The sequence below is a fragment of the Glycine soja genome, chromosome 19 (assembly GCF_004193775.1).
Source record: "Glycine soja cultivar W05 chromosome 19, ASM419377v2, whole genome shotgun sequence".
NCBI lineage: Eukaryota > Viridiplantae > Streptophyta > Magnoliopsida > Fabales > Fabaceae > Glycine > Glycine soja.
Genome location: NC_041020.1, coordinates 49,973,109 through 50,000,375, shown reverse-complemented (window position 1 = coordinate 50,000,375; position 27,267 = coordinate 49,973,109). Strand labels below are relative to the sequence as shown.

The window sequence follows — 27,267 nt, the reverse complement described above, 5'->3', positions numbered from 1 at the left end:
ATCCCTCTTTAAATGACCAGGTTTCCCACACTTCCAACATGACAATTTTGTCTGTTTGTTTGGACCTTTGTTCTTATTTCCTTGAAATTTCCGTTTGTTACCTTTAGCATTGTAATTTTTCTTAACTGTTCCACTTTCCTCTACCATATTAACGGAAGAGGAACCTGCTACGGTTTTATTATTGACTTTGTCAATTTCTTGAGCCCTCAGCGACTCCTCAATCATGAAATGACTGCCGAGTTGAACCAGAGTCAACTCTTCCTTCATATGTTTCAAGGTATGCTTGAAGTCTTTCCAAGAAGAAGGCAGTTTATCAATTATAGATGAAACTGCAATGGATTCATCCATTTTCAAATCATGTTGAGTAAACTGACCCAAAATCCGCAGCAGTTCATTATATTGCTCCATAACAGGCCTCGAATCAATCATTTTGTAATTAAAGAAATTACTAACTAAGAATTTGTTACTTGAGGCATCTTCTGCCATATACTTGGATTCAAGAGAGTCCCATAATTCCTTAGCAGACTCAACATTTTGATAAATATCAAAGAGAGAGTCAGACATACCGTTCAGAATGTGTCCACGACAAATGTAATCGTCGTTCTCCCATTTCGAACGCTTCCTTGTTTGATCCAGAGTTTCGCCTTCCATATACACCGGCATCGGTGTACTCAGCACATACACCACATTCAATGTTGTCAAGAGAAAGTGCATCTTCTTCTGCCATCTTCTGAAATCCTGCCCTTCAAACTTGTCCAACTTTGCAAACTTGCTTGTCATCTTCGAACTATCGTTCGTCATCTCGAAAGATTTGATTCAATCTTTTGTTGGTTAATTTTGAAAATCGAGATAATCCTGGATAAATCTGAAGTCGTGTATAAACACTTTCAGATTGAATCAAATTTCGGGGTTCAACCAAAATTGTTCAATCGGATAAAATCAGAAGATTATAATTCAAGAGTTTTGTTTTGGTCTTGTGAGTTTTTCACATGTTATGCTTTCTGAACCAGGATGATTATTTATAATCAAAGAACAGGTGGTTATTGGCGGTTGATGGAAGTTATTTATTTTTAAAAATTGTCGTTGATGGAAGTTTTAGTAACTTCCATGTAACTTCCAACCGTTGATGGAAGTTTTAGTAACTTCCATGTAACTTCCAACCTTTGCCTAAACCGAACATCTCGTTATTACATTAAAACAAGCGTGCACTCTTATTTTAACATAATAAAGAGATCAATTACACTAAAATGTCCAACAGTTTCTAACTATCTCTTATTCGTGTTAAAAAAAAAGCTCTCTCTTTTTATCACTCTTTTTATTTATTTAATAGACTCTAGACTCAATTAACTAATTTATTAAGATTAAAAAAATTAATATAATAAGAAATTTTAGCTTTTTAATATAAAATTAATCACTATTTTCTACTAACGCTACTAATAATTGTCAATTTTTTTTGTTTTTTAATCTAATATTTATAATAAGGCTAATCTTATAAAACTACAACTCTCTTTCATCTATTTATCAATTTTTTTAGATTTATGTAAAAAAATCTAACTCAACACTTAACTTGAAATGAGAGAAATATTATTTTTATTTCCTTTAATCTCTAATTGTAAACAAAATTTTGCTTTATTTTTTATTGGCTATCCAGGTGAATAATCAAATTAAAGTTTTCAAAATTCTTTTTATACCAGACAATAAGTTAAACTCCTAAACAACTTAAGACATTCATGTATTTCCTTTATTATTTATTGAACTAGAAAATGACTTATATTTAGGAATCTTTTTGTGAAAAATAAATAAATACTGCATAAGACATTCTAAATGAGTCTTAAAGAAATTGGACTAATAATATCAATTTTATATTTTACAAATTAAGAGCATAACTTAACTTTTTTTAATGTTGTTAATTTATTAAAAACATGGCATAAAATATTTGTAAAATTACTAATTTGATTTTAGAATACTTTTTAGATGTTATTTGATTTAAGATAATTTTACTCTAAATTCATTGAATCTCTCTAATATTTTACTCTTTAATTATTATTTGCTCACTGGTATAAAAAAAACTTAAATAACATCTTAAAATTAATTTTTGACTTAATTATATTTTAAGTAAATAAAATTCAGCATACTATTTTTTTTTTAAAAAAATAAGTTACTATATTTTTTTACCAGACTTTGGTACTTAATATCCATTAATTTTAAATAATTGGATTTAATACCACTCGAACCAACAATTTAGTATAAAATACTATATTATAATTGTAAAATAAAAATATAATGAGTGATTGAATTAAATTAAATGTTAACTTATAACAAAATATTAAATAATTTTAAAATTTTGAATTTTATGTTATTGCTTTAAAATATTTTATCGAGAATAATAACTTTATATATATATATATATATATATATATATATATATATATAATAACTAGAAAATTAATTCATTATAATTTATTAAAATCATTATATATATATATATATATATATATATATATATATATATATATATATATATATATATATATTAGGTAATAAATGTATTGATTAACAATATATAAGGGAAAATATTATTTTATATATTTATAAAAACACTACATTAATAGCATTAGATACAGAGAATGAGAGATAGCGATAGGGGCAGATGTTTAGGTATTAAATTTGCAATTAATGCTTTTTTTTTATCATATACTAATTTGTATTTTGTTTATAATAAAAAAAACGGTGCTTTAACGGTGGGTTCCAAAAGACGGAATGTGATGTGAAGCATTGGATGGAGTACTGAAAATACTTAAAATTCAGCGAAATGTCTTCCAGAGGATCTCATGGCTTCCAGTGAAGGCCTTGACGCGATTCAAGTGCGTCTCTACCTCTTGGAATTTCCTGTTCTGGGACTTTGTGGTCGGTTTGTGAATGGCACTATGAACTTTCTGATTATCGATGGTATAGTGTTGTTGTAACTATCAATGAGTTAGTAATTTTTTCGTATGATCTGAAGAATGAGACATACCACTATTTGTCGTTGCCCGGTGGTTTAACCGAGGTCCCTCCTGATGAGCCTGAGCTCGGGGTCTTGAAGGGTTGCCTGTGCATTTCTCATGATCACAGGAGAACACATTTTGTTGTTTGGATAATGAGGGAATTTGGACTCAGTTGCTGAATGCAAGTTATGAGCATCTTCAGATTGCCGAACCTTATTTGTTGCCTTGATTAAGATGTCATCTTGCTGGCCAACAATGCAGGTTTAAAATTTGTTATCTATAACCAGAGAGATAATAGAGTAGACAGCACCGGGAATTTCGACGACAAGTCAATTGTGTTCTGCTTTGATTATGTCCAAAACTTAGTTTTGCCGTATTGAAATTGATCTACCCTGCATTTGGATGTATGAATTTATGTTAAATGTGTAAGTGGTTTCAGAACCGTCCCATTTAATGTATGAACAGGGAAGAATTCTTAGTTTGATTAATTTGTTGGACGGTTTTGTTGGCTATTGCTAATGGTTGAATTTCTTTGGACTGAATGAATTTATTTTACTTTATATTTAATACTGTAGTAAGCTGGTACATGATTTTCCAGAAAGGAAATTGATTCTCTCTCATATTTTATTCTTGGGTTGGTCTTCAAAATGTTTTAAACAAAATGCAGAAAAAAAGGACAGTTATTTTAATAATAATTCACTTAATAGTAATGTCATTTTTTTCCCTGTAATTTACTTGTATTATGGTCCCTTGTTTTTGTTCTTTCTCTTGACAATATTTGGAGAAGTCGAAATAAGAGTTTTGGAGAATGCGAGTTTGAATATGGTGAATACTCAGACTCATTATTAGCCAAGTTTATGATATTGTGACTAGTCCTGAGCATGACATCAAGATTAACTCTTCTGCCTCTGTTGCAATGGTTATTCCTCAAATCTGATGGATTCCGCCTCCTTTAGGACAGTTTAAAGTTAAACTGTGATGACTCTATGCACAAGGTTTCTGATCATGCTGCAGCTGGTGGTTCTCTTTGAGACTTTGTGGTAATGTATTTCTTCCATAAACATAATTGTTAAAAAAATTTACCTAAAGAAATTAAGATAATAAAAGATTTTATACTCCTTTTCTTATATTTTTATTTAAAGATTTCTTCAATTAATACACTTGAATTTACTGTAACAGACCACCAAAAAGTAGACTTCAATTTACAGTAACAGAATTTTAATCCCTCCAAATGGTAGAAACTACTCTCTCTGTCTATATCTATACCTATAATTTCAAACGTAGTATGTAGTAACCTAGCAGCATCAGGATTGCAATGAAACTGATCAAATGGTGCAGAGTGTGAAAGTCGGAATTCAAAGGCCTTGAGGTATGATTGTTCTCATTTTTATAATTCCAATTTTTGTGTTCTCATTTTGACAAGCATGTTCTGTATTTTCTCATTTTTTTTAATAGGTTTCAAAGTTGGGATTCAGCTGTATGAGCCTTACTGGAGCCTTCAATGATCCGCTTCCTGAAGAAGAAGGCATATCTGTTACCCAGCATGCTTGGATTCAGCAAAGGAATCACTTCTTTTCCTTCTTTTCTCTTTCAGAGACTCTAGTCCAGTTTATGCAGTATTAAAAATCCGCTTCACTGATACGGGATGATCTACATAGCATGCTAACCTAGCATTAAACTAATACAAGCTGAAGAATACTTCAATGATGACTGGGGACCATTTTAGGCTTTTTATAATTGCCAATATGCTGAGTGCTGACACGACAAAACAAGGACATCTAGTATACTAATTCTGCATATGGCTAGTTGCCTTGAGTTAGTCCTAATTCCACATCTTTGTTAAACTATGCATACCCTCATATAAAATCATTTTGACTTTCAGGGTTTGGTTTTTAAATTGGATGGATGGTTCCAAAACACAGATTCTTATTTCAATTCAAAATAAGCCAGTCCTTGGTCCCTTACCACAGCAGAACCAATGGACATCTTGAAGGTCCTCTTCCACTTCTTCATATTTTTTCATGTCACATATGCATCAGATGACTGCAAATATTATTCTTGGTGCAGTGACAATAACATCCTTATTCGTTTCCCCTTTCAAATAGAAGGTCACCAACATCCTTATTGCGGCGGCTATCCTGGTTTCAAATTAACTTGCACCAATGATAGCAAAACAGTTATTAAACTTCCATACACGGGAAAGTTCATTGTCCGCAACATCAACTACCTCAGACAACAGATACAAGTCTATGACCCTGATAATTGCCTTCCAAAACGTCTTCTAAGCCTCAATCTTTCAGGCTCTCCCTTTGTTGCTGCTTCACTCCGCAACTACACCTTCTTAAGATGCCCAACTCGGAACGCAGGGTCACAATTCATTCCCATTGACTGTCTTAGCAATTCTACATCTTTCGTATCAGCTATTCTTTCAGTGAACTTGCCCAATCCATTGCCCGAGTCTTGCCATGTTATTAAGAAGCTCACATTTCCAGTTTCAAGGCCGGGACCATATGAGGAGATTTTCAGAGATGACCTTAGTGGAGATCTTCGATTAACATGGCATGCACCTGACTGTAGATATTGTGAATCACAAGAGGCCTTGTGCGGATTTGAGAGCATAAACAGTGATCAAGTTCGTTGTTTCTTTGATTACCAAACAGGTAAATATATATGTTACCAGATTTTCGATCTGTTTTTTTTCTTCTTCATGAAGTTAACTCCTTAACTTTAGTCAGAAACTTGATAATTCAAACCGTTTAAAGGACTAAAAGAAACAAGACTTGTTAGTGTTCTCCATGGAGCTACCATTATTAGTTGGACCGTAAGCAGTAGTAAGCTTGCTTGAAACAAGAATTTGTTAGAAAAATTAAAGTCAACGTTTTGATATCAGTAGCCATTGTCATACCATTTATTTTTTTTTGTATTTTAATGTCTGTTGACTTTAACTGTTAGTTTGCTTGTTGGGACTTAATTAATGGAAAAAAAATTAATGAAAAACATTCTGAAGTCAGGAGCTTGCGTTGCGTGCACATTGAAAATTATAATATAAGGCAGATAGTTAAGTGGTTTTCTCTATCGTATTTTTTATTTTGATTCATTGATCCTTCAAAATTACGTGGTGATTATATATTCTTTAAAAAATTTAGTCAGCAAATAAATCTCTCAAGACCCAAAATATGTTTCTATTAATTCTTCAAAAATTGTTACTAAATTAGCACTTAAAATATTATATTTGGTTAACAAAGGATTAGAGCATGACACATAACTGTTAATTTGGTGTTATCCAAAGAATTAAATTTGATAACAGAATCTTTAACAGACGGTGATGTTTTAGATTTTCATAGAACTGATTAGATTATTAATTTTTTTTTAAAGACTAAAATAGTGTGGGATGTAATTGAAATATAGAAGGCCAACCTACTATAGCATTTACTCATTATCAGTAGTACTCTTGAATTTTCAGCTCCTCCACAACATGGTCTTCGAGTATTTGGAATCATCACATCATCTATTGTGGGACCAGCTATCATCTTTGTCATTGCAATTGCATGCTACGCGTCCTTAAAGTACAGAAGAGGCAATACAGCCAGAATTGCTGCTGCACAGAGGTCGGAACCAAGTGCAATATCACCCCAACCTTCCATTGCTACGATGGGCTTGGATGATTCTACAATCGAGTCTTATCAGAAACTTGTACTAGGGGAAAGCCGACGAGTGCCTGGACCCAATGACGGATGTTGCACCATATGCTTGTCAGAGTATAAAACCAAAGACACAATCAGATGCATTCCTGAGTGTGCACATTGTTTCCATGCCGAATGCATAGATGAATGGCTTCGCATGAATAGCACATGCCCCGTTTGCCGCAACTCCCCCTCCCATCCTTCTACTGCTCAAGTTATGGCCAGTGATCCTTGATTGGTTATGGGTTTATCCATTAAGCAGAAAACCACAAATCTGGGTCAGAAATCCAGCTGCTCTCATTGTTTGTTTGTCACACTTCGGAGGCTTAGTTAGTGATATGTGTCATCATTGGGATGTCTTTAATGTTAAACGGTTGTCAACTTATTATATAGCATGGATTGTAATAATAATAAATAGTTGGATAAATTAGGAACAATAATATCCGGCCATTGATGATACTCGTCATTATCTCATAATACAATACCAAAAAGAAAAGTTGGAATTGTTTATAATGCATAATTCTTGGGTTATACAGTGTTCAGCTTCCTTTGGCTGCTGGTAACGGTATTTATTACATCAAAATACAGCCCAATATGAACACTAAAACGAACAGAAAAGGCATGCATCAGTCAGAGTTCCACAAGTCATCAGAGGATACAACTGACACCCAAGTACAAGGTGCAAACAGTTAAGAAATACTGTACAGAGAAATAACTGCCTTCTCAAAAATCTCCTTACTTCTTCGCAATCAGCTTCTTTGGAAGTTCATCCAGGGGAGTTGATTTTAAGAGAAAAAGCCTGGCAGCACGCTCCATCAAAGTACCTCCACATTTTAACCCACGTGACTGCAGTTCAGACTTCAACCTTTCCAAGCCAAGAACCTGTCAAGACCATAGCAATGGTAAAGGCATAATAAACAATCCATGACCAATGCTAATGCCTAATAGATGAAGGGGATCGGAGGCTTTAGGGGCCATTACTCAACTCTGTTGATACATTTTTCTGAATTTTTCACACATAAAATTTTTAGTCATCCACAAGAAATGAAAAACATTGCTATATCACCATCGTGCAATACAACTACTATAAATCAGATTAGTTAAACCGCCTTAAAAGAATAGTTAGAATTCTTCAAAAAATTAAACCATGGTAACAACTCAATGAATTACAGTTGTGGTTTCCACCCATATTCAACCATTTAGTTTTGCTTGACTTTTAAAAACTGAAAATCTATCTAACAATTAAAAAAAAATCTCGGTGGCTTTATCTATATAACCCCATATTATTATTAAGTAATATAATAAAGATGAGGGGAAAATTTCACAACTAAACTAACTAACTATAATAGAATTTCTGCTTGCTTCACAACTAAACTAACTAACTACAACACATAAAACGTACTAGTATTTGAAAGTTCTCTTTCAAAGGCTTTCTATCTTTGAACTATTGAGAGGACTAAAGTTCTAGCTAAGCCCCAATACATTAGCATTGTATTCAGTTTATCAGTTCCTTTGTTTCTGTTCTTTTTTCTTCTGTTTCATCAAGGATCCTCGTTAATTCACCATAAATCCTGCTTCTTCAAGTCCTTTTTAGCGTCCTGATAAAACTTCCAGAATTTGTTTATTCCCACATATCATAACCCAGCTATCCAATTTGATTCTCAGACTAAAACCTAAATCTCTAATAAGTTCCTTTCTCCTTTTGAGGTGCAACCATAAAATGCCACAGATGTAATCTGCAACTTGCCAATAAGCCCTGAACTGATTCCTGAAAAGTTTGAATTTGCAGCTCTAAACTCCCAGTATGGATTTATTTGAAGAAAACAAAGATCTAAATCTTGATGGATAAATTTGCTTGTATACACCCTCCTCCCACATATCTGCTTGACTTAGTCATCCCATTGATTTAGGAGATTTATGCAAAATATATTTATTATTGTTAAAACTAATGGGCTACATTGTTGAAGGGTCTGAGTGCTTAACTTACACTCAGCAGATTCATTTATATATATAAAGACTGATTACATAGAGATAAAACGGACAATACAGAACAGAGGACCTAAAGTCTACTCTCAGAGTAGATACAGCAAAAACAGCTTTTATAGCTGTCACTAATACATCAGAAAATATAATATAATCTAACAATCATAATGTTTTTCAATAATTATTTAAATGAATGAACTCAAAATGTATATGCCCATACTAATCGCCCATCCCATCGTCTCCCCTTGCTTCGTCACTAGGGTCAATGTAATATGTTTCAACAACATCAAAGAGAGAAACAAAATTAAATGGGTATTTAAAAAATTAAAAAAAAAAACACCACTGAGGACGGACTTGACCTATTCACATAGAGAGAAATCCTATTTTCACATAACCCCTATCTCTAAACGAGAGCAACAAATTAGCAAAACTATTTTTTTGGAGTAACTGGTCATTACCAGCTACTGTTGGTTAAGTAGTGGTCTGCCGGTGTGCCACACTATTTGGGCTTCACCATAGCCACTGCCTTCTTTAAATCCTATTTAAAGCAAAGGGTACCACACAGACAAACAGAAGTCCAGAGGATCCTACTGAAAACATACCTCAAGTTCGGCAGCTGAATTAAAGGCATCAAAATTCAGGGGCTCCTCCAACACAGGAACACTAGTGCTTGGTGAACTTCCTTCATTGACAGTTGCTTTATGCTCAAGAGATCCATCAATTTCCATATCATTAGATTCACCAGCACTAGCCACGGTTTCAGAGCCCATAACATTCAAGGCCTGATTCACAGTACCATCAAACTTGTCAGACACACCTCCATGACAATCCTGATTATCTTCAGCAACCACCGACCCCTTTGGCATTTCAGTAGCCTCATTGATTATCACAGGTTCAGCTGTGGCGTGAATAATTTCACCACTCAGCATCCCAACAGATACCACATTTCCATCCACAGCAGTTTCCTTCTCTTCTTCAGACCCACTTTCACACGAGCCAGCACCAGAAGAGCCTCCGCCCCCATTTACCGAACCCAAACTGCCCTCAGCCTTATTTGAGCCCAACTCATTCGGGCCATTCAACAATTCCGATTTCTCCATCTCCCCCTCTTCATCAGAATCATCACTATAATCACTATCACTTTCATTCAATTTCCTCTTCCCCATCCTACAGAACACAAGTACCAACATCACTAACCCACAAAGTCCAAACAATCATCAAAGGAAACCACATAACAGTAACAATTAACAAACAACACACAACACGTGAGTAAGTGAGTTCACTTACCATATTTTCAACTTCTTAGCATCATGGTGGGGTTGTGAAGGGCTCTTGCGCTTGGCAGTGAGAGCCTCTTTAACAGACAAGGCAACCTCGGCAACACAACGTTCAGATTCCTCCCTATATTTTGCGACATACTTGTGGGCCTCACCGTCACCTTCACCCTTACCCTTTCCCTTGCCCTTCTTCATCTGCTTCTTGAGAAACTCCTCGGCCACCTTCTCGAGCTTCCTCTCCTCTTCTCCGGCCTTCCATTCCTCCAACCTCTTCTCGGCGTTGACGTGCCTCAGCCTCCGGCCACTCATGTCGCGGCACGCGTCGAAATTGTTGGTCTTCTTCTGGCCGGCCTTGGTGGCGGCGCCACGGAGAAGCGAGCCAAAGCCTCCCTTGCCGCCCTTGAGGCGCAGGAGGAGGCGCACGGAGGGAAACATGTTGCCGTCCCCCGGGGAGCACTGGATAGCGGATTTGTCATCGTTGAGGTGGCGACAGCCGGTGACGAGGCGCTGGTGGTGGGCGGGGATTCCAGTGAGTTGGAAGAGGCGATCCTTGATGGAACTCGCGTAGAGGATCGGAGAGGGGAATAGGAGGGTTAGGGTTTTCCCGTCCAAGTGCTTCACGAACAGGTTGTACATCTTGCTGCTCCTCTTCTGCTCCATTGTCGAATTCCAAAACCAGGATTGAGGAAATTAGGGTTTCGGGAAATTGGAGAGAACGAAAAGAGAAATGAGGGATGAATTATATGTTTGTGAGAATCGATGTGTGTAATATGTAAATAATTTTAAATTTCTTCAATTTGTTTTGCGCGTATTATTAATAGGGCCTCATCGAAGCTTCAATATATGGAGGAAATTCAACTTAATTAAATTGGTGATAAATATACTGAAACTCTCTTTTTACAACTTACTCACTTATACCTCGTAATATTTTCTTAAACAATATCCATTTCGGTAATTTAAAAAAAACCTTATTGGTGATAAAAGCTGATTATTTTAAGATTTACTGTAAAAGTGAATGAATTTATCATATAAATTAGTTTATAATGATATAACGATATAAAAAATTACATTGTTACACGCACACACACATATATAATACAAATATATAAAAAAATTTATTAGTTTTATTATTATTTAAAAAATTAGTTTATAATATAAAAATTAATAATTATATAATAATTTATTTATTAATTTTTATTCTTAGTTATTACTTTAAATATACTATTATGAATTATTTTTAAATTTAATTATATCTGAAAAAAAATTTAACTACCATTGACAAATAAATTTGCAATGAAAGAACTTGATCTCTTACAAAAATCTCAAAATAAGAAAATAAATTTATACTTTTAGGAAAAAAATATATTCAATTTTCTTATCATAGTAAAAAAAAAAAGATTTTGTTGGAATTGATAAAATCTATTTGGTTAGTCTCTAAATAAAAATACTTTGGCTTCCCAATTAGAAGACCAATTGGTAATTATTAAATATGTAGCGGGTCACCCATGCCACGTGGTTAATCAATCTCGGCTTTGGAATGACATTTATATAACCATACAGTAGTTGCCTATACTGTTAGAACTCTTTTTTGTTGAAAGTCAAGAAGTTTGCATGCAATGCAAGTTGATAGAACCAACCAAACAATTGCACAAATCTCTATATATACTATATTTGGTACTAGCTAAATTAAAACAGTCTAGTTTGAACTATATATCCTCAAACAATGTGAAAATGTCAAGAGCAGCAATTGTATCCATTGTCATTCTCCTAATTACAAGGTGTGAAGCTCTGGGTTCAATATCATGCCACACAGTACTTGAGGAGGTAGCACCTTGCACTAGCTTCCTGCAAGAGAGCTCAAAGCAGCCCTCTGAGGCGTGTTGCAATGGCATCAAGAAAATCGAATAGCTATATGCCAGTGCCTCAAGGAAGGATCGACTGGCCTCGATTGAAAATTATGATCCTAAACGTGTGCCTCAATTTCCCAAAGATTGTGGACTGTCTGTTACACTTCCTCCTATTGACAAGAATACCGATTACTCTAAGTAAGCTGCTTCTTTGCTCTCTTTCAAATTCAATTTATGTATGCTTCTAACTGCAACTTTTGCTATAACTATTTTTATTTTTCTGTTTATGCAGTATAAGCTTTATTTTAGCATCAATTATGCTATAAAATAAATACTTTTATTAGCATCAATTATCTTATAATTATAAACGATTTTTAATCTTTTCAAATTTAAATTGTTATCATAATTGAATTTTTTTTTTAATATCATGATACTGATATCAAATATTTATTAGTTTTATTGGTGATTAATCTTTGATGAAAAAACTATTGACCACCATTGATGAAATTTATCTTTTCAATCATACTTTTTTTCATCTATGAGAATAAAAAAATATATTGTTTAAAGGACCAAACTCAATAGCATTGATAGTGATGTCTTCTTTGTATAATTGATACTTAAATAAATGAAAAATATTTAAAAAGAAGAGGAAAGATATTTTAATTGATGCTAATATATACATTAAAAGATTTTAGCATTAATTATGTTATAAAATAAATATATTTATTAGCATCAATTATCTTATAATGTCAATATTTATTAGCATCAATTATCATGATTTTTAAAATAATTTACCAACAACAAACACATTTATCATAACAAAAAGAAGCTGCTTCTCTAATGTCAATATTTTCTTGGAGTTTTTTTTACAACGTGGTAGTGTTATATATTTGTTTTGTTATAAGTGTTATATATCAAATGCTCATACGTTCACATGTTTGAACAATTTATTAGTATATAGGAAAAGCTTCATCTTCTTTGTCTTGCGGTAACACCTTTTAAGAATGATTGTACCTATTTCGTCAACAAGGATGGCGAAATGGGACTGCACCACCGATTTCGCCAATGAGGATGATGAAATTCACTCCCATTGTGTTTTGTCAGTTTAGACAGCGAAACGCTACTGTTCTTGATGTTTCACCAGCTTTGAAGGTGAAATGGTTATAGAAATAGACACCTAGGAATAAGTTTCAAAATAGACCCTTTTAGATAATTAGTTTGTAAAAAGAACTTCTTAAGTTAATTTGTCAACAAATGCATGGATGATTAGGTCATACAATAACAATAAAACATATGAAAGAAATAATAAAAATTAACATTGCGTTAAATAATAATAATAAAACACATCAAAGAAACAATAAAAATTAACATTACATTAAATAGATATTAAGGAAAAATTACATTACAATAAATTTTGGCTCCCATGAGTATGTTAACATTAACATGTCCTTATTCCTATTTGCAAGTTAGTGTTTCCGAGAAGTGAAATCTGGTTCAGCTGGCTTTTGAGGTAACAGAGGTAGTAGTCTCTGTTGCATTCTATTGTGTCTGCTATTTTCTCTCAAATTTCGAGTGCATTGGCAGCAAATTACCTTGATGCATATATGGTTGCACCAAGGCTTAGACTAGACCCTTCCTCATTTGCAAAAGCATCTTGTAGCTCATCTTCTGCTTCGCGCAATGACCTCTCAATCTTCTTTTTCCAGTATCGACGCCAAGCTGCTTGTATGAAAGTAGCAGCCCATCTCCTCCACTGTGAAGAATAGAACCTGCATGGAATAACAAGCACATTGCAAAATTGATGAGGTTATAAAGTTTTTTGAAAAAAAGAAAATACGACAAAAATAAGAGAATTGTATTCTAAGATCATTACAATAATCCCACATGTGCTCATATGAAAAACGAGTAGTACTTTAAGGTTGTTCATCACATGGTTTTTATGACTTCTGTTATTGCTAAAGTTTTTATAATTTGATATTAAAATGAATTTGATGGGATTATATAAGAAAACTACTCTCAGAAGTCAGAAACAAAATTTATGGTTGAGTTATATCTGCACCTTGTTTCCTATTGTCTAGCACGATTCAACAAATTGTAATGATGCATAATCAAAGAGGAAAAAGAAGAAATTGACATGATATAAATTATCAAGCCTTGCCTGAAAACCTGTTGGAGCTGTTTGCTGTGAAGGTGTCGAAATTGGGAAACAACAAACTTCAAGTCATCAGCCATGAGAGCAAAGGCTTCAACTTCTGACATAGTTTGTACTGTCCTGGTTGAAATGGGTAGATTTGAGGAGGAGTTGGGATCCAAAGCCCATGTCAGAAGTTCCTCTCCACAAAAGTCACCAGCCTTGAGGAAACCAGATCCTCCACCATTTGTTGTCACAGAATAAACTTTTCCACTCATAATGAAAACCATCTCATCAAGTGGATCTCCTTCACAAACAATGCAGCTATGCTTATCATAAAGGACTGTCTTCAGTCTATCGCACATTGCACCCAACAACTGCTGATCCATTAATCCAAACATTGGCACCTAAAGCAATAAAATAAGAACATAAAAATGTTTATTACACGCACTATGGTTAGAAAAAATAATAATAATTTGATGGGGAGGAATCATGATTATGGATGATACCCACCCTTCTAACTAAAGCTAAGCAAAGGTGACGCTTAGTGTCCCTTCTGAGATCTTTAGGAAGGTTACGAATTAATGCCTCCTCGTCAACACCGCTATTTTCTTGCCATTTGTAATGTTCAAAACGTCTAATTCTTTGCTTTAAGTCCTCAGGTAGCATTCGGTGGGACATCCAGAGTTCTATTTCATGTCTCCGCTTCACTCTCTTCTTTTCCTCTATAAAGTTTCTCTTCTTTTCCTCTATAAAGTTTTTAGATTGCGTATATTGATGAAGATATTTCTGTAACAATATTCAACAATTTAGCAATCTATAAAGGGAAGAATTTTTGGATGACAACTTCTTAACATAAGTATTTAAATCAAATAGACATTAGAGATAACTAGTTCTATATATGTTGCTTCATCTGGCCATGCCCCAGCTTCTGAAAAACTTTATTATTTTTTGAAATAAGGTATAATATGTCAGGTCCTTTACACTCTTTGAGAATTTTTAATTAGTTCCTTGGACTAAACAAATTGTAATTGGATCCTTAGTATTGTAAATTTCTTGTAATTGGATCCTTGGAGTTAGTCAGTGACTGTTTGAAACCACTAGAAAAATAATCAATTTGTGGTGGTTTTATTAACTTCAGGATCCAATTACAAAAATGGTAAAAGATTAAGAACCCAATTATAAATGTTTTTAGTGAAGTGACCTAGTTAAAATTTTCCAAAAATGTGTATTAAACCTTGAAATGAAAAGCATTCTTGAACTTGGTCCCTCAACACCTACATTATTTCATTTCGGTAAACTACGAATTACCTGCATGTTTCCAATAAGCAATGAGTACAAAACCAATCCAACAATGGCAATAAAGATTGCAAAGGCTATCTCTATGACATTAATACTTGTTTTGAGGTTTTGTCCAAGGGAACTGCAAAAGATGGCAATTTTTAATTTTGGTTGCACTAACATTTCCTTGATAAGATGTTACAAACTCAAATAAATACATAGAAGTATAGGAAACGAAATTAGATAAAGATATAGAAGTTCTATAGGTCATAAAATAAGAATGTTGGATTTTCATATATATAAAAACAATAGATTATTGGGCCACCTTAAATTGCGCAAACCCCACCAAAAGCAGTAGAAGAACTTCTGATGAAGATCTGTTGTAGATTCTACCACACCTGAATCTAAAGCATCAAAGAATATTCCAAAATTGAAGGTGTTTTTGTCTATGATTTTATCAGGGTCAATGAAAGAACAAGTTTTATTGAGAAGTTGAAAGACATTTTGATCGCCGTGTCCACAACTCAAGTATTCTTCATGAAAGAGTGAAGCATTCTTCAACTCTCTGCGCCAGCACCACACCTCTGACTCTATAGAAAGCATGTACCAGACGGCTCCAACCATCTGATAAGCCACATGTATATTTTTTTATCATAAAACTCAGCATGATAACTACCTAGAAACATGTATAAATTGGATTTGGACAAGGAACAAAAATAAGCTTACATGACTTGCTAGGGTAAAGAGAAAAAGATTAAAGGTAGCTCCAGCCCATGCTTTCTCAGTGAATATTCCAATAGTTTTCTTTACTTCTTGGTATAGTGGATAGATCCGCCACAGCCTTGGCACATACAAGATCAATACTGAATACTTCAACAAATCCTTTACTACTAATGGATCCGGTGATTTCAGGTTTGGAATGGCTAAAAAAATCACCTACAGTGTCTAACACGACATCAAATTATCATGTCTTTCACATCAAACCGAACTGGAAAATACATTTTGGCTACTTAGTACTTACCATCAGAAAATAAATATATTTAAGAATTTAAGAGGGAGATACCTGCGGAAGTGGAATAATTGATAGAATATCAATGATGAAGTGTGAAGTTAAGTATCTTTTCATTATAGGCACAGGATCATGAATGAGCTCATCCCTTCCAAAAACACGAGAAAAAGGGGTCTTGAAACCTGTCTTAAACTGAAAGATTATGCGAAGAATGTAAAATAGATCAAAGAAAGTCCGAAGAACACAGACACAGACAGTGATCTTCGATGCTCCATCCAAATGAAGGCATTTTTTATCTTCATTAATCACTGGAATGTAAAAGAAGAGTGGGTCCAATGCGACTGACAATATGCACATTATTACAAAGATTTTGTTCCATTTCTGAAGGAGTGGTTCCTGTGGATCAAAAATTTTCTTCATAGTTCTCTTTCCATCACTTACAGTTACAGGAAGGATATCTGAATCTCTCCTCCAGTTCTTCATCTTTTCCAGCCTTCCTCCTATACTCTTCAAAAAACAGCACTCACACTTGGTCTAACTTTTCTTTTCGTTATGTACATCATTAACAAAATCTTCTATCTCTATACTAAAAGACGGCTCTGATTTCCCGTCCTCCAACCTGGATGGAGAGAAATTTAAACTTAGTGATTATGTATGAATGTATGATGTATCAGATCGATATATCATATAAGTTACTTTCTAACGATTACGAAAATCACATGAGTTATGATCAAGTCTCCAAAGGGACGCCTCAATTGTTGACTTTGACTACTACATACTCCAAAATCAAAATGATAGCATGATCAAATCTCGTTACTAGCGGCTAGAGGTAGAAGAGTGTTTTAACTTGAACAAAATAGAGAACACAAACCACATAGAGCAGACTCTGATCTTATGGTTGATTTTAAAACTGGTAATTACCCAACTTGGAAGACGAAGCAACATAGAATAAAGTTGTAGTATGTCAATCTGTCAAACTTTATAAACATGCAGCTATCAAAAGTTAAAACAGTTAAGTTTCATTAATTTTTGAGGCAGGTGAGCCTGTTTTAAAAGAAAATAAATGAGGCAGTATGGGCAAATTAACTTACAAATAGATAAAGCAGAAGTGGTTCGCAACGTGTGTACCTACCTAGATTACTAAAATTAAAACGGTAGAAAATATGCAGTAACACCAGGATCGAACAACCGAACCTCACAAATTTGTGTCCGTTTGCATTTATGATTAAGCTACATGAGCATCCAGTGAGAACAGGTAAGCTTCGCAGAAACAGAAGATTAAAGCCTGCAAAATCCAACATCAAATAAGAAACTTATTTTCCTCCTCCTGACGTTATGTAAGTAGGAAAGGCAAGGATCAATGATTTGTTTAGCAATATTATAAATTAATTAAGTTACAATTTACAAAAGTATAGCCACCAATGACTAGGATATTTAAATTCAAGTGAAGTCAATTTGCAAAGTCAAGTAAACATCAACATGACTCCGTGTTTAGTTTCTGAAAAACCAAGGAAAAGAACAATTGCGAGAAGTAGAAGGTAGATAAATAAGAGTTTGGTATGTTTTATCACAAAAGGAAAAGGAAACAACAATTTTAAATGTGCAAAGTTAGATTACATGCAGTAATATATAACTTGTAGACTTGGAGGGAGCGTTTGCAGTCTTCAAAGTTATATTGATGAAACAATGGACGCTTTGTTGTTAGTACGCGCGTCGTGTGTGACAGTGCACTCGGACACACCTTAAAAAAGCAGTGCCGACGCTGCATTATTTTGACCTGAGTTCATGAGAAAGAACACAGAAACTGAGGAGAGGCAACGACCAAGACTTCACGGAAAATGCCAATACAATAAGAAAATGAAACACAGCAAATTTTTCATATTTTATGCACAATATTACGACCACGTACGCCACCACATGGGACTTTGCCTCTAAGCCCTCGGGAGATTCTTCCTCCTTAAATCACCAATAAGGATAAAAAAATTCTGTGATGTCGTAAATCTCAAATTGTATTTTATATTTATATTATTTTACCAAAAGATTATTTTATATTATCTATTATATGCAGTTAAAATTTATTGACAATCACTAAATGCATAACTCAATTAATGTAAGGTTGTTTTAGTTTAAGAAATAGTTAAAGGAAGAGTTTTATAACTCATAATAATTTTATCTGATTCAAATAAAATTATTTTTATTAAAAGATACTTATGATTTAGATAAAAATAAAGTTAAAATCTATTGAAAAAGACTAAAAATGTCAAATGAGCAAGGCAAGCATGATGAGTCTTATGATGAAAACAAGCTAGCCTAATTGCCTATGACCATTGGGTTGGCCAGAATTGATCCACTTGTTTTTAATGCTTAAATAATACTAATTATAGAAGAAAAAAATAACAAACCAAATAAATCGATAGTGATTAGACAACAATTTACAAGCTTATCTACCCTTAGTGCGCTCTCAAGTGACAATTGGTTTTCAAGTTGGTTCCTTGTGCTAAGGGGGCTTCTTGTATTGAGCGATAATGTCGCCTTGAGTGGGACTGTTGCACTCGGTGTGTTCCCATTTTTCAATTATTTTCCAGGCCTCCCTGTGTGTCATTTCTACAAAAAAAAACATTGTAAATTAATTAACTTTAACATTCACAGAATAAAACCCAGAAGAAACTAAATCCCAAATATTTTAACACAAAAGAAATATTAAAAGAGAGAAAAAAATAGATAATTATTATGTGATTTAAATATAAAAATTATGTATGCATAACAATTATCAAAAATCAAGTTAATAAAGACAACTTATCGTTTTAATATATTTTAATATATAATGAAATGAATTAATATAGAGAAGAAAAAAATTAGCGAATGATACACATTATTTGAAATATTTCACTATGACTTGATAGAAAGAACTATTTTTAAAAAAGATAATTTTGAAAAATTAATTTGAATGAATTTAAAGTTGGTGTTTTTTTATAATACAAAAATAGTAAATTTTTAGGATAAATTGAAAAAAAAAAGTTTATGAAGTCTATATATTTTGTAAATATGATAAAATTTATGGTTAATTATGATAAAATTAAAGTTTGGTGTTATTTGTGATGAATGTGTTAATTTGCACACAATTTAATGAACTGCTATCTGTACACATTTTTTCCTTCTAAATAAAAATCAACTCCCGGTATTCTATTTTTGTTTCTTTTAAATTAATTTGAAAATATAATGAATTCATCCCGAATTCTTTAAGGGAAAAAAAATGAAACTCGAGAAAATAAGGCCGGGAAAAGAAAACAGTAAGCCCAAAACCACGTTACTGATCCAATATTTTTATCTAAGAATGCTGCTTATGCGATACTAATAATGTGTTTGATTTCTTTGTCAGCTTTAATAACCAGTGATAATTAGTTACTTCTTAACAAACATTAGACTCTTTCCAATACAAAACCGAATGGTAAATGGTAATACTGTGATAGTGAATGGTTCCCCTGAATATGTTCGGTCCTGTTGCGAGGGTAGCCTCCAACGCCTTGGTGCCAGCTACATTGATCTCTATTATCAGCACCCTGTTGACACCACTGTACCCATTGAAGACACTGTGAGTGGTGCCACCAAACATTTTTTGTTACTTTTCTTCATGTGAGGATTATTTATTTGGTGGCTCTGTCTTTGATATGTTTGTTCGGTTTTCTTTGAATGGCAGATGGGAGTGCTTAAAAAGCTGGTCCAAGAGGGAAAAATAAGGTACATTGGATTGTCGGAAGCTAGCCTTGTCACAATTAGAAGGGCACATGCTGTTCATCCCATTACTGCTGTGCAAATGGAGTGCTCCCTTTGGACTCGTGAAATTGAGCAAGATATTGTTCCACTTTGCAGGTACTTGTGGAGGGTGTCCATAATCTAAAATGTTGTTTCTTTCGAGAATTTGCTGATTTGTTTCGTGCTTCCCATCTTAATTGACTTTACAAGTTTAGACAGGTTAAAGCTCTACCTTACAAGCTTACAAGCAGAATTTGTGGATTATCCGGTCATAATTTCATAATTACAGGAAATTTAAACGACGATAGTTATCATCGAGAATTGTTGTAGTTTTTTTCCTCTAATTATAAAATTATCACCAGTGTATATTTTAATACAGTTTCTCATCATTATCTTAGAATAAGATAATGTGCGTCATAAAAAATAAATTTTACTCTTCTAATTGTAAAATTGTCAACGCATCATATTTTAAGACAATTCCACATGGGATTTATTGACTTATCCATGAATTTTTTTTATCTTTTTGGTAGGCCTCAATTGCGTTTGATGGAAAGTATTTTTTTTTACTCCAGTGTAATCCAACTATAGGGATAAATGTAGCAATAAATATAGAGAAAATCTCTTCATTTTGAGATGTAGATAATCCTATCTTATAGATATGTTTTTGGTGTATATGATACCAACATCACTATTAGATGATATTTTAGATAGTATGGCAAAGGTCTATGTTGTAATTTGTGACCTTGATATCTAATTATTTGAGGATTAGAAAGGCTACTCTACAGGAAATGCACCTAAGCTTTTTGTTCTTTAGCTACTCTTCCTTGATCCTTAACCAGAAATATTTTCAAATTCAAGATTAGTACATTTTCAAGGAAACTTCTGTCACTATTGCAGTATTAACTAGACGGTTATTTAAAAAATTGTAATCTAAATGATTGTTTAATTAAATTTTGATGAAATATTACCCCTACATATCCACATGTAGTTGTTGAAGCAATTCCTAAGCAACCCTCCCAAAATATACACACAAAATAGCTATGGAGTATGGATAACATTAACATGTACTTATTCCTATTTGCAAATTAGTGTTTCTGAGAAGTGAAATCTGGTTCAGCTGGCTTTGGAGGTAACAGAGGTAGTAGTCTCTGTTGCATTCTATTGTGTCTGCTATTTTCTCTCAAATTTCGCAGTGCATTGGCAGCAAACCTTGATGCATATATGGTTGCACCAAGGCTTAGACTAGACTCTTCCTCATTTGCCAAAGCATCTTGTAGCTCATCTTCTGCTTCGCGCAATGACCTCTCAATCTTCTTTTTCCAGTATCGACGCCAAGCTGCTTGTATGAAAGTAGCAGCCCATGTCTTCCACTGTGAGGAATAGAACCTGCATGGAATAACAAGCACATTGCAAAGTTGATGAGGTTATGAAGTTTTTTGTAAAAAAGAAAATACGATAAAAATAAGAGAAATGTATTCTAAGATCATTACAATAATCCCACATGTGCTCATATGAAAAACGAGTAGTACTTTAAGGTTGGTCATCACATGGGTTTTATGACTTCTGTTATTGCTAAAGTTTTTATAATTTGATATTAAAATGAATTTGATGGGATTATATAAGAAAACTACTCTCAGAAGTCAGAAACAAAATTTATGGTTGAGTTATATCTGCACCTTGTTTCCTATTGTCTAGCACGATTCAACAAATTGTAATGATGCATAATCAAAGAGGAAAAAGAAGAAATTGACATGATATAAATTATCAAGCCTTGCCTGAAAGCGTGTTGGAGCTGTTTGCTGTGAAGGCGTCGAAATTGGGAAGCAACAAACTTCAAGTCATCAGCCGTGAGAGCAAAGGCTTCAACTTCTGATATAGTTTCTACTGTCCTGGTTGAAATGGGTAGATTTGAGGAGGAGTTGGGATCCAAAGCCCATGTCAGAAGTTCCTCTCCACAAAAGTCACCAGCCTTGAGGAACATGGAGTTGAAGAAACCAGTTCTTCCACCATTCGTTGTCATGGTCGAAACTTTTCCGCGCATAATGAAAAGCATCTCATCAACTGGATCTTCTTCACGAACAATGTAGCTCTTCTCAGTATAAAGGACTGGCTTCAGTCTATCACACATTGCATCCAACAACTGCTCATCCATTTTCTCAAACATTGGCACCTAAAGCAATAAAATAAGAACATAAAAATGTTCATTACACAATTAGACTACAGTTAGATTAAAAAAAATAGATGGGGAGACATGATTATGAGTGACACTCACTTTTTTAACTAAAGTTAAGCAAAGGTGACGCTTAATGTCCCTTCTGAGATCTTTAGGAAGGTTACGAATTAATGCCTCCTCCTCAACACCCCTATTTTCTTGCCATTGGTACTGTTCGTACTTTCTAATTCTTTCCCTCAAGTTCTCAGGTAGCATACGGTGGGACATCCACTGTTCTGCGTCCTGTCTCTTCACTCTCATCTCCTCCACTCTTACAGTTGTAGATTGCAGATATTTCTGTAGCAATATTCAAAACAATAGTTAGCTAACTAATGTTGCATAAAATTAACTTTTCAAATGTTAGGTGGGCATGTAATCACGAAGGAGTCAACTGTAATATAGTAATCTATAAATGGGGGAATCTTCGGATGACTATTTAAATCAACATCAGAGATAAGAAGTTATATTTATGTTGCTTCTTTGGGGCATGCCCCAACTTCTGAAAAACTACTGTTTTTTTAAATAAAAAAACATTCTTAAACTTGGTTCCTAAACAGCTACATTATTTCTTTTTGGCAGACAATGAATTACCTGCATGTTTCCAATAAGTAATGAGAATAAGACCAATCCAAAGATGGCAATGAAGATTGCAAAAGCTATTTCTGAGACATCAGTACTAGTCTTTAGATTTTGTCCAAGAGAACTGCAAAAGATGACAATTTTTTTAATATTGGTATGCTTTGGGCAACCATCTAATAAATTGCACTAATTTTTCCTTGATAAGATGTTACAAACACTAATAATAGAAATATTAGAAACGAAATTAAATAAGGATATGAAAGTTTTATAGTTCATAAAATAAGTATGTTGCATTTGCATATATGAAAACAAGAATACAGAAGATTATATTGGCCAACCTTAAATTGCGCAAACCCCACCAAAAGCAGTAGAAGAACTTCTGAGGAAAATCTGTTGTTGATTCTACAACACGTGAATCTAGAGCATCAAAAAATATTCCATAATTGAAGGTGTTTGGGTCTTTGATTGTGTCAGGGTCAACCAAAGAACAAGTTCGATTGAGAAGTGTAAAGACATTTGGATTGCGGTCTACACAACTCATGTATTTTCGATGATAGAGTGAAGCATTCCTTAACTCTCTGCGCCAACACCGCAACTCTGACTCTACCGAAAGCATATACCAGTTAGCTCCAACCACCTGATAAGCCACATGTATTTGGTGATCATAAAACTCATCACGATGACTACCTAGGAACATGCATAAATTGCATTTGAATAAGCAATAAAGTTAGCTTACATGACTTGCTAGCATATAGAGAAAAAGATTAAAAGCAGCTCCAGCCCATGCTGTCTCGGTCAATATGCCAGAAGTTCTAGTTACTTCTTTGAATAGTGGATACATCCGCAAAAGCCTTGGCACATACTGGATTAATACTGAATACTTCAACAAATCCTTTGCTACAAATGGATCTGATGTTTTCGAATTTCGATTTATGGCTAAAACAATCACCTAAATGTCAAACACAACAAATTATTATGGCTTTCACCTCAAACAGAACTGAAAAATGTTAATTGATACAAAATGCCTTCATTTTGGCTTCTTATCATCGAAAAATAAATAAATACATATAAGAAATAGTTTAAGAGGGAGATACCTGTGGAAGTGGAATAATTGATAGAATATCAATGATGAAGTGTGAAGTTAAGTATCTTTTCATTATAGCCACAGGATCATCAATGAGCTCACCCCTTCCAAAAACACGAGAAGAAGGGGGAATGAATGCTGTCTTAAACTGAAAGATTATGCGAAGAATGTAGAATAGATCAAAGAAGGTGCGAAGAACACTGGCAGTGATCTGCAATGCTCCATCCAAATGAACACATTTTTCCTCATTATTTATCACCGGAATGTAAGAGAAGAGCGGGTCCACAGAGACAGCCAGCACACACGTTATTACAAAGATTTTGTTCCATTTCTGAAGGACCGGACCCTGTGGATCAAGAATTTTCTTCCTAGGTGGCAGCTTTTTCTGTCCATCACTTACAGGATGGACAGCTGAAGCTCTTCTCAAGTTCTTCATCTTCTCCGACCCACTCTCAAGCCTTCTTCCTATACTCTTTAAAACAGTACCCACACTTGGTCTTCTTTTGTGATTCCCACTGTCAATAGAATCTTCTTGCTCTGGACTAAAAGATGACTCTGATTTCCAGTCCTCAAACCTGGATGGAGAGAAATTTTGTTAACTAAACAATTATGGATCAGATATATGTTAGTTTCCAACAATTACAAATATCATATGAATTATGATTAAGTCTCCCTAGGGGCACCTCATTGGCTACTACATACTCCAAAATCAAAATGATAGCATGATCAAATCTCTTTACTAGCGGCAAGAGGTAGGATAGGGTTTGAACTTAAGAAAAAAATAGAGAATACAAACCACACTGCAGACATTGATCTTGTTATTGATTCAAAATTGGTAATTGCCCAACTTGGAAAACTACAGTTGCAGTATGGTAATTTGGATGATTAATTTCACAATTTGGTGTCAATCTGTCATGTTTTATAAAAATGCAACTATGAAGTTAAATTTCATTATTTTTTGAGGCAGATGAGCCCATTTTGAAAGAAAAAACTGAAGCAGCATGAACGAATGAAATTGCAAATAGATGAAGCAGAAGCAACCGAACCTCACAAATTTATGTCCCTTTGCATTCATGATTAGGCTACTTCAGCATCAAGTGAGAACAGGTAAGCTCTGCAGAAAGTGAAGATTAAGGCCTGAAAAATCCAGCATCAAATTAGAAACTTATTTTCGTCCTCCCTAATCTAAACTAGTAACAAGAAAAAGGCAAGGGTCAATGATATGTTAAACAATAATATAAATATAAATTAATTAAAGTTACAAAAGTATAGCCACCAACGACTTGAATATTTAAGTCAAGTCAATCTCCATAAATAATAATCAAGTACGGCCCACAACAACCAACCTCGACCATGTCAGAAAAGACTGTTGTAGATGTAAATAAAAAAACCAAACCAAAAGACACGCTAATATTTTAAAGATAAACAAGTGGGGACACTTGAACTTGAACCATATGAAACTCAAAGGACAGATGATGAAGATAAGATGAACCGAAAAAGGATAAACAAGGAACTGCGGGTAGCAAACAAACACGTAAAGAATAAATAAGCAAAAATTCAATCAATCTAATTAAAGTTTTTTTTTACTAGGGTGTTGTTTATCATGTGTGAAACACCAAACTCTCATCAGATACAAGACGAAGGCTAAACACATCAACCAACATGACACCGTGTTTGGTTTCAGTAAGAACAAGTTGCTAAAAATAGAAAGGTTTGGATAAATAAAATTTTGGTCTGTTATTCGCAAAGGAAAAAGGAAACAGCAACCTTAAATATGGCAAGTTAAATTACATGCCTTGGAGGGAGCGTTTGCACTTTGCAGGCTTCAGAGTTGAGAGTTGAGAGTTGAGAGAGATGTTGATGGAATAATGATGGGGCGTTTTGTTGTTGTAGAAATGAGAAAGATCAAAGAAAGTGAGAGAGGGAAGGATTTAGACCAAGTCGACGCTGTGAGAAGAGTCAAGTCATCACTCTTCAGCACGCCAATACATGCAAAATTCCAATGCATTGAACGCCATCAGACAATTTTCTTGTTGAATTTTATTATTTTATGGTGCTATACGTTCTTACGTCTTTCCTAGAAAAAACAGGTACGGCAAATACAAGAGGTATTAAAGATAACGAAAATAGCAATATTTCACACAAGAAACCCGGCCTCCTAAATAAGATTTAGGTATATATGTTCAAAGAATTTAATCTTAAGTAAATTTGTTTGCCTCAACAGGAATTAATCAGAATTTAATTTTTAGTTAACAAAATTTTAAGAAAAAAAAAAAGATAATAATAACAGGATACACTAATGATGTTGATTTGAGAGAAGAAAACAAACCAGAGAATTGACAACTAAATTTTGATATGAAACATTTACAAGAATAAATCATGTTAAAAAAAGATGAACAAAAGTCTTCGGCTTAGATAGTTCAAATAGGTTGAACAAAAAGTGTTGGGCTTAGAGATCCAATTAGACTTTTAAAAATAGGATGATATTATTATTGGTTCCAAAAAAACTGCTCTTGGTCCCTACAGTCAAAGAGCAATTATCAAACTATTTTTTCTCTCCCTACCCTGTACTCATGTTATTAGGTTTTTTTTTTTCATTTTAGTGGTCAACCAGAATCATGATCCTATTGTGAAATTTCTTCATGATTTTGTTGTTTTCGGTGTTATTGATGTACGATGGAATCATGATTTCATTGTGCAACAACAACAACTTTTCGTACAATAGAATCATGATTTCATTGTATAAAATTTTACACTTTCGTTTAGTATTTTTTGGAAAAAAATGTATAATAGAATCACACTTTCGTAGTACAGTCATGTTTTAATCCCCCCCTATAAAATGTCTAATAGAATCATGATTTTATTGTGAAAAATTCACATCCCCTTTTGTGCAACGAAAACACAATGCTGTAATACTTTTCAAAGAGGGGTAATCATGAAATTTTGAGGAATTGTTGGGGCAATAACAACTCCCTAAAAATAAAAGGAGAATAAAACTAAAGATTAAAAAAAGAGAAGGGATTCATTTATTCAAATTAGAGTTACTCTTCATCCTCACTATTCATTAACTAATCTTAATCATTAGATCAAAAAAATAAATGATAAAGATGAGGAGTAACTTTGGATAATAAAGATGAAGTAAAGTTGGAAAAAAAAGTGAATTTGAGTTCAAGTTACCCCAAAACTAAACTAAAACAAAAAAACAAAAGACAAAAAGGTGAGTTGGGCTTCGGCCTAGTAGGTGTGAGCTAAAACTTCATGCACCTACTTAAATTGCTTCCTGCACCTCATTGTATTCCCAAAGCCTAATCTGAATGTAATTTTACTTGTAGGGAGCAAGAAGGTCCGGGAGACAACAGTTGGACTTGTAGGTGTTGTCTAAACATTTTTCAAGACAACAATAAAAAAAGTGGATTTAAAAACTAAAATAAGAGGGAAAAG

At 33.8% G+C, this 27,267-nt stretch overlaps 4 protein-coding genes across 6 annotated transcripts; 2 read left to right on the top strand and 2 right to left on the bottom strand.

Annotated features, from left to right (window-relative positions):
* The first annotated feature begins 4,853 nt into the window (after positions 1-4,853).
* Positions 4,854-7,178, top strand: LOC114400651 (putative RING-H2 finger protein ATL21A). Its single transcript, XM_028363201.1, has 2 exons — positions 4,854-5,647; positions 6,451-7,178. The coding sequence occupies exons 1-2, from the start codon at positions 4,966-4,968 to the stop codon at positions 6,903-6,905; spliced, it is 1,137 nt and encodes a 378-aa protein (XP_028219002.1). The 5' UTR covers positions 4,854-4,965; the 3' UTR covers positions 6,906-7,178.
* On the bottom strand, positions 7,098-10,713 carry LOC114400650 (replication stress response regulator SDE2-like). The gene is made up of 3 exons (XM_028363200.1): positions 9,941-10,713; positions 9,256-9,820; positions 7,098-7,552 (listed from the first exon to the last, which is right to left on the bottom strand). The coding sequence occupies exons 1-3, from the start codon at positions 10,588-10,590 to the stop codon at positions 7,406-7,408; spliced, it is 1,362 nt and encodes a 453-aa protein (XP_028219001.1). The 5' UTR covers positions 10,591-10,713; the 3' UTR covers positions 7,098-7,405.
* A 2,410-nt stretch (positions 10,714-13,123) lies between these two features.
* Positions 13,124-25,845, bottom strand: LOC114400649 (cyclic nucleotide-gated ion channel 1-like). 3 transcript variants are annotated; one of them, XM_028363198.1, is made up of 10 exons: positions 25,622-25,845; positions 24,873-24,963; positions 23,837-24,401; positions 23,479-23,691; positions 23,081-23,379; positions 22,755-22,866; positions 22,224-22,460; positions 21,921-22,121; positions 13,936-14,129; positions 13,124-13,546 (listed from the first exon to the last, which is right to left on the bottom strand). In XM_028363198.1, exons 2-10 carry the CDS (start codon positions 24,899-24,901, stop codon positions 13,366-13,368), a joined length of 2,031 nt encoding a protein of 676 aa, XP_028218999.1. In that variant the 5' UTR covers positions 24,902-24,963; positions 25,622-25,845; the 3' UTR covers positions 13,124-13,365. The 3 variants fall into 3 exon arrangements, with proteins under 3 accessions (XP_028218999.1, XP_028219000.1, XP_028218998.1); XM_028363199.1 differs by lacking the exons at positions 21,921-22,121; positions 22,224-22,460; positions 22,755-22,866; ... (3 more) ...; positions 24,873-24,963; positions 25,622-25,845 and adding exons at positions 14,422-14,697; positions 15,220-15,331; positions 15,515-15,813; ... (2 more) ...; positions 17,393-17,483; positions 17,816-17,940 and having other exon boundaries at positions 13,936-14,315; XM_028363197.1 differs by lacking the exons at positions 13,124-13,546; positions 13,936-14,129 and adding an exon at positions 20,956-21,337 and having other exon boundaries at positions 21,727-22,121; positions 25,622-25,839.
* LOC114400652 (probable aldo-keto reductase 1) lies at positions 19,577-20,325 on the top strand. Its single transcript, XM_028363202.1, has 2 exons — positions 19,577-19,790; positions 19,896-20,325. Exons 1-2 carry the CDS (start codon positions 19,644-19,646, stop codon positions 20,094-20,096), a joined length of 348 nt encoding a protein of 115 aa, XP_028219003.1. The 5' UTR covers positions 19,577-19,643; the 3' UTR covers positions 20,097-20,325.
* Positions 25,846-27,267: the final 1,422 nt, after the last annotated feature.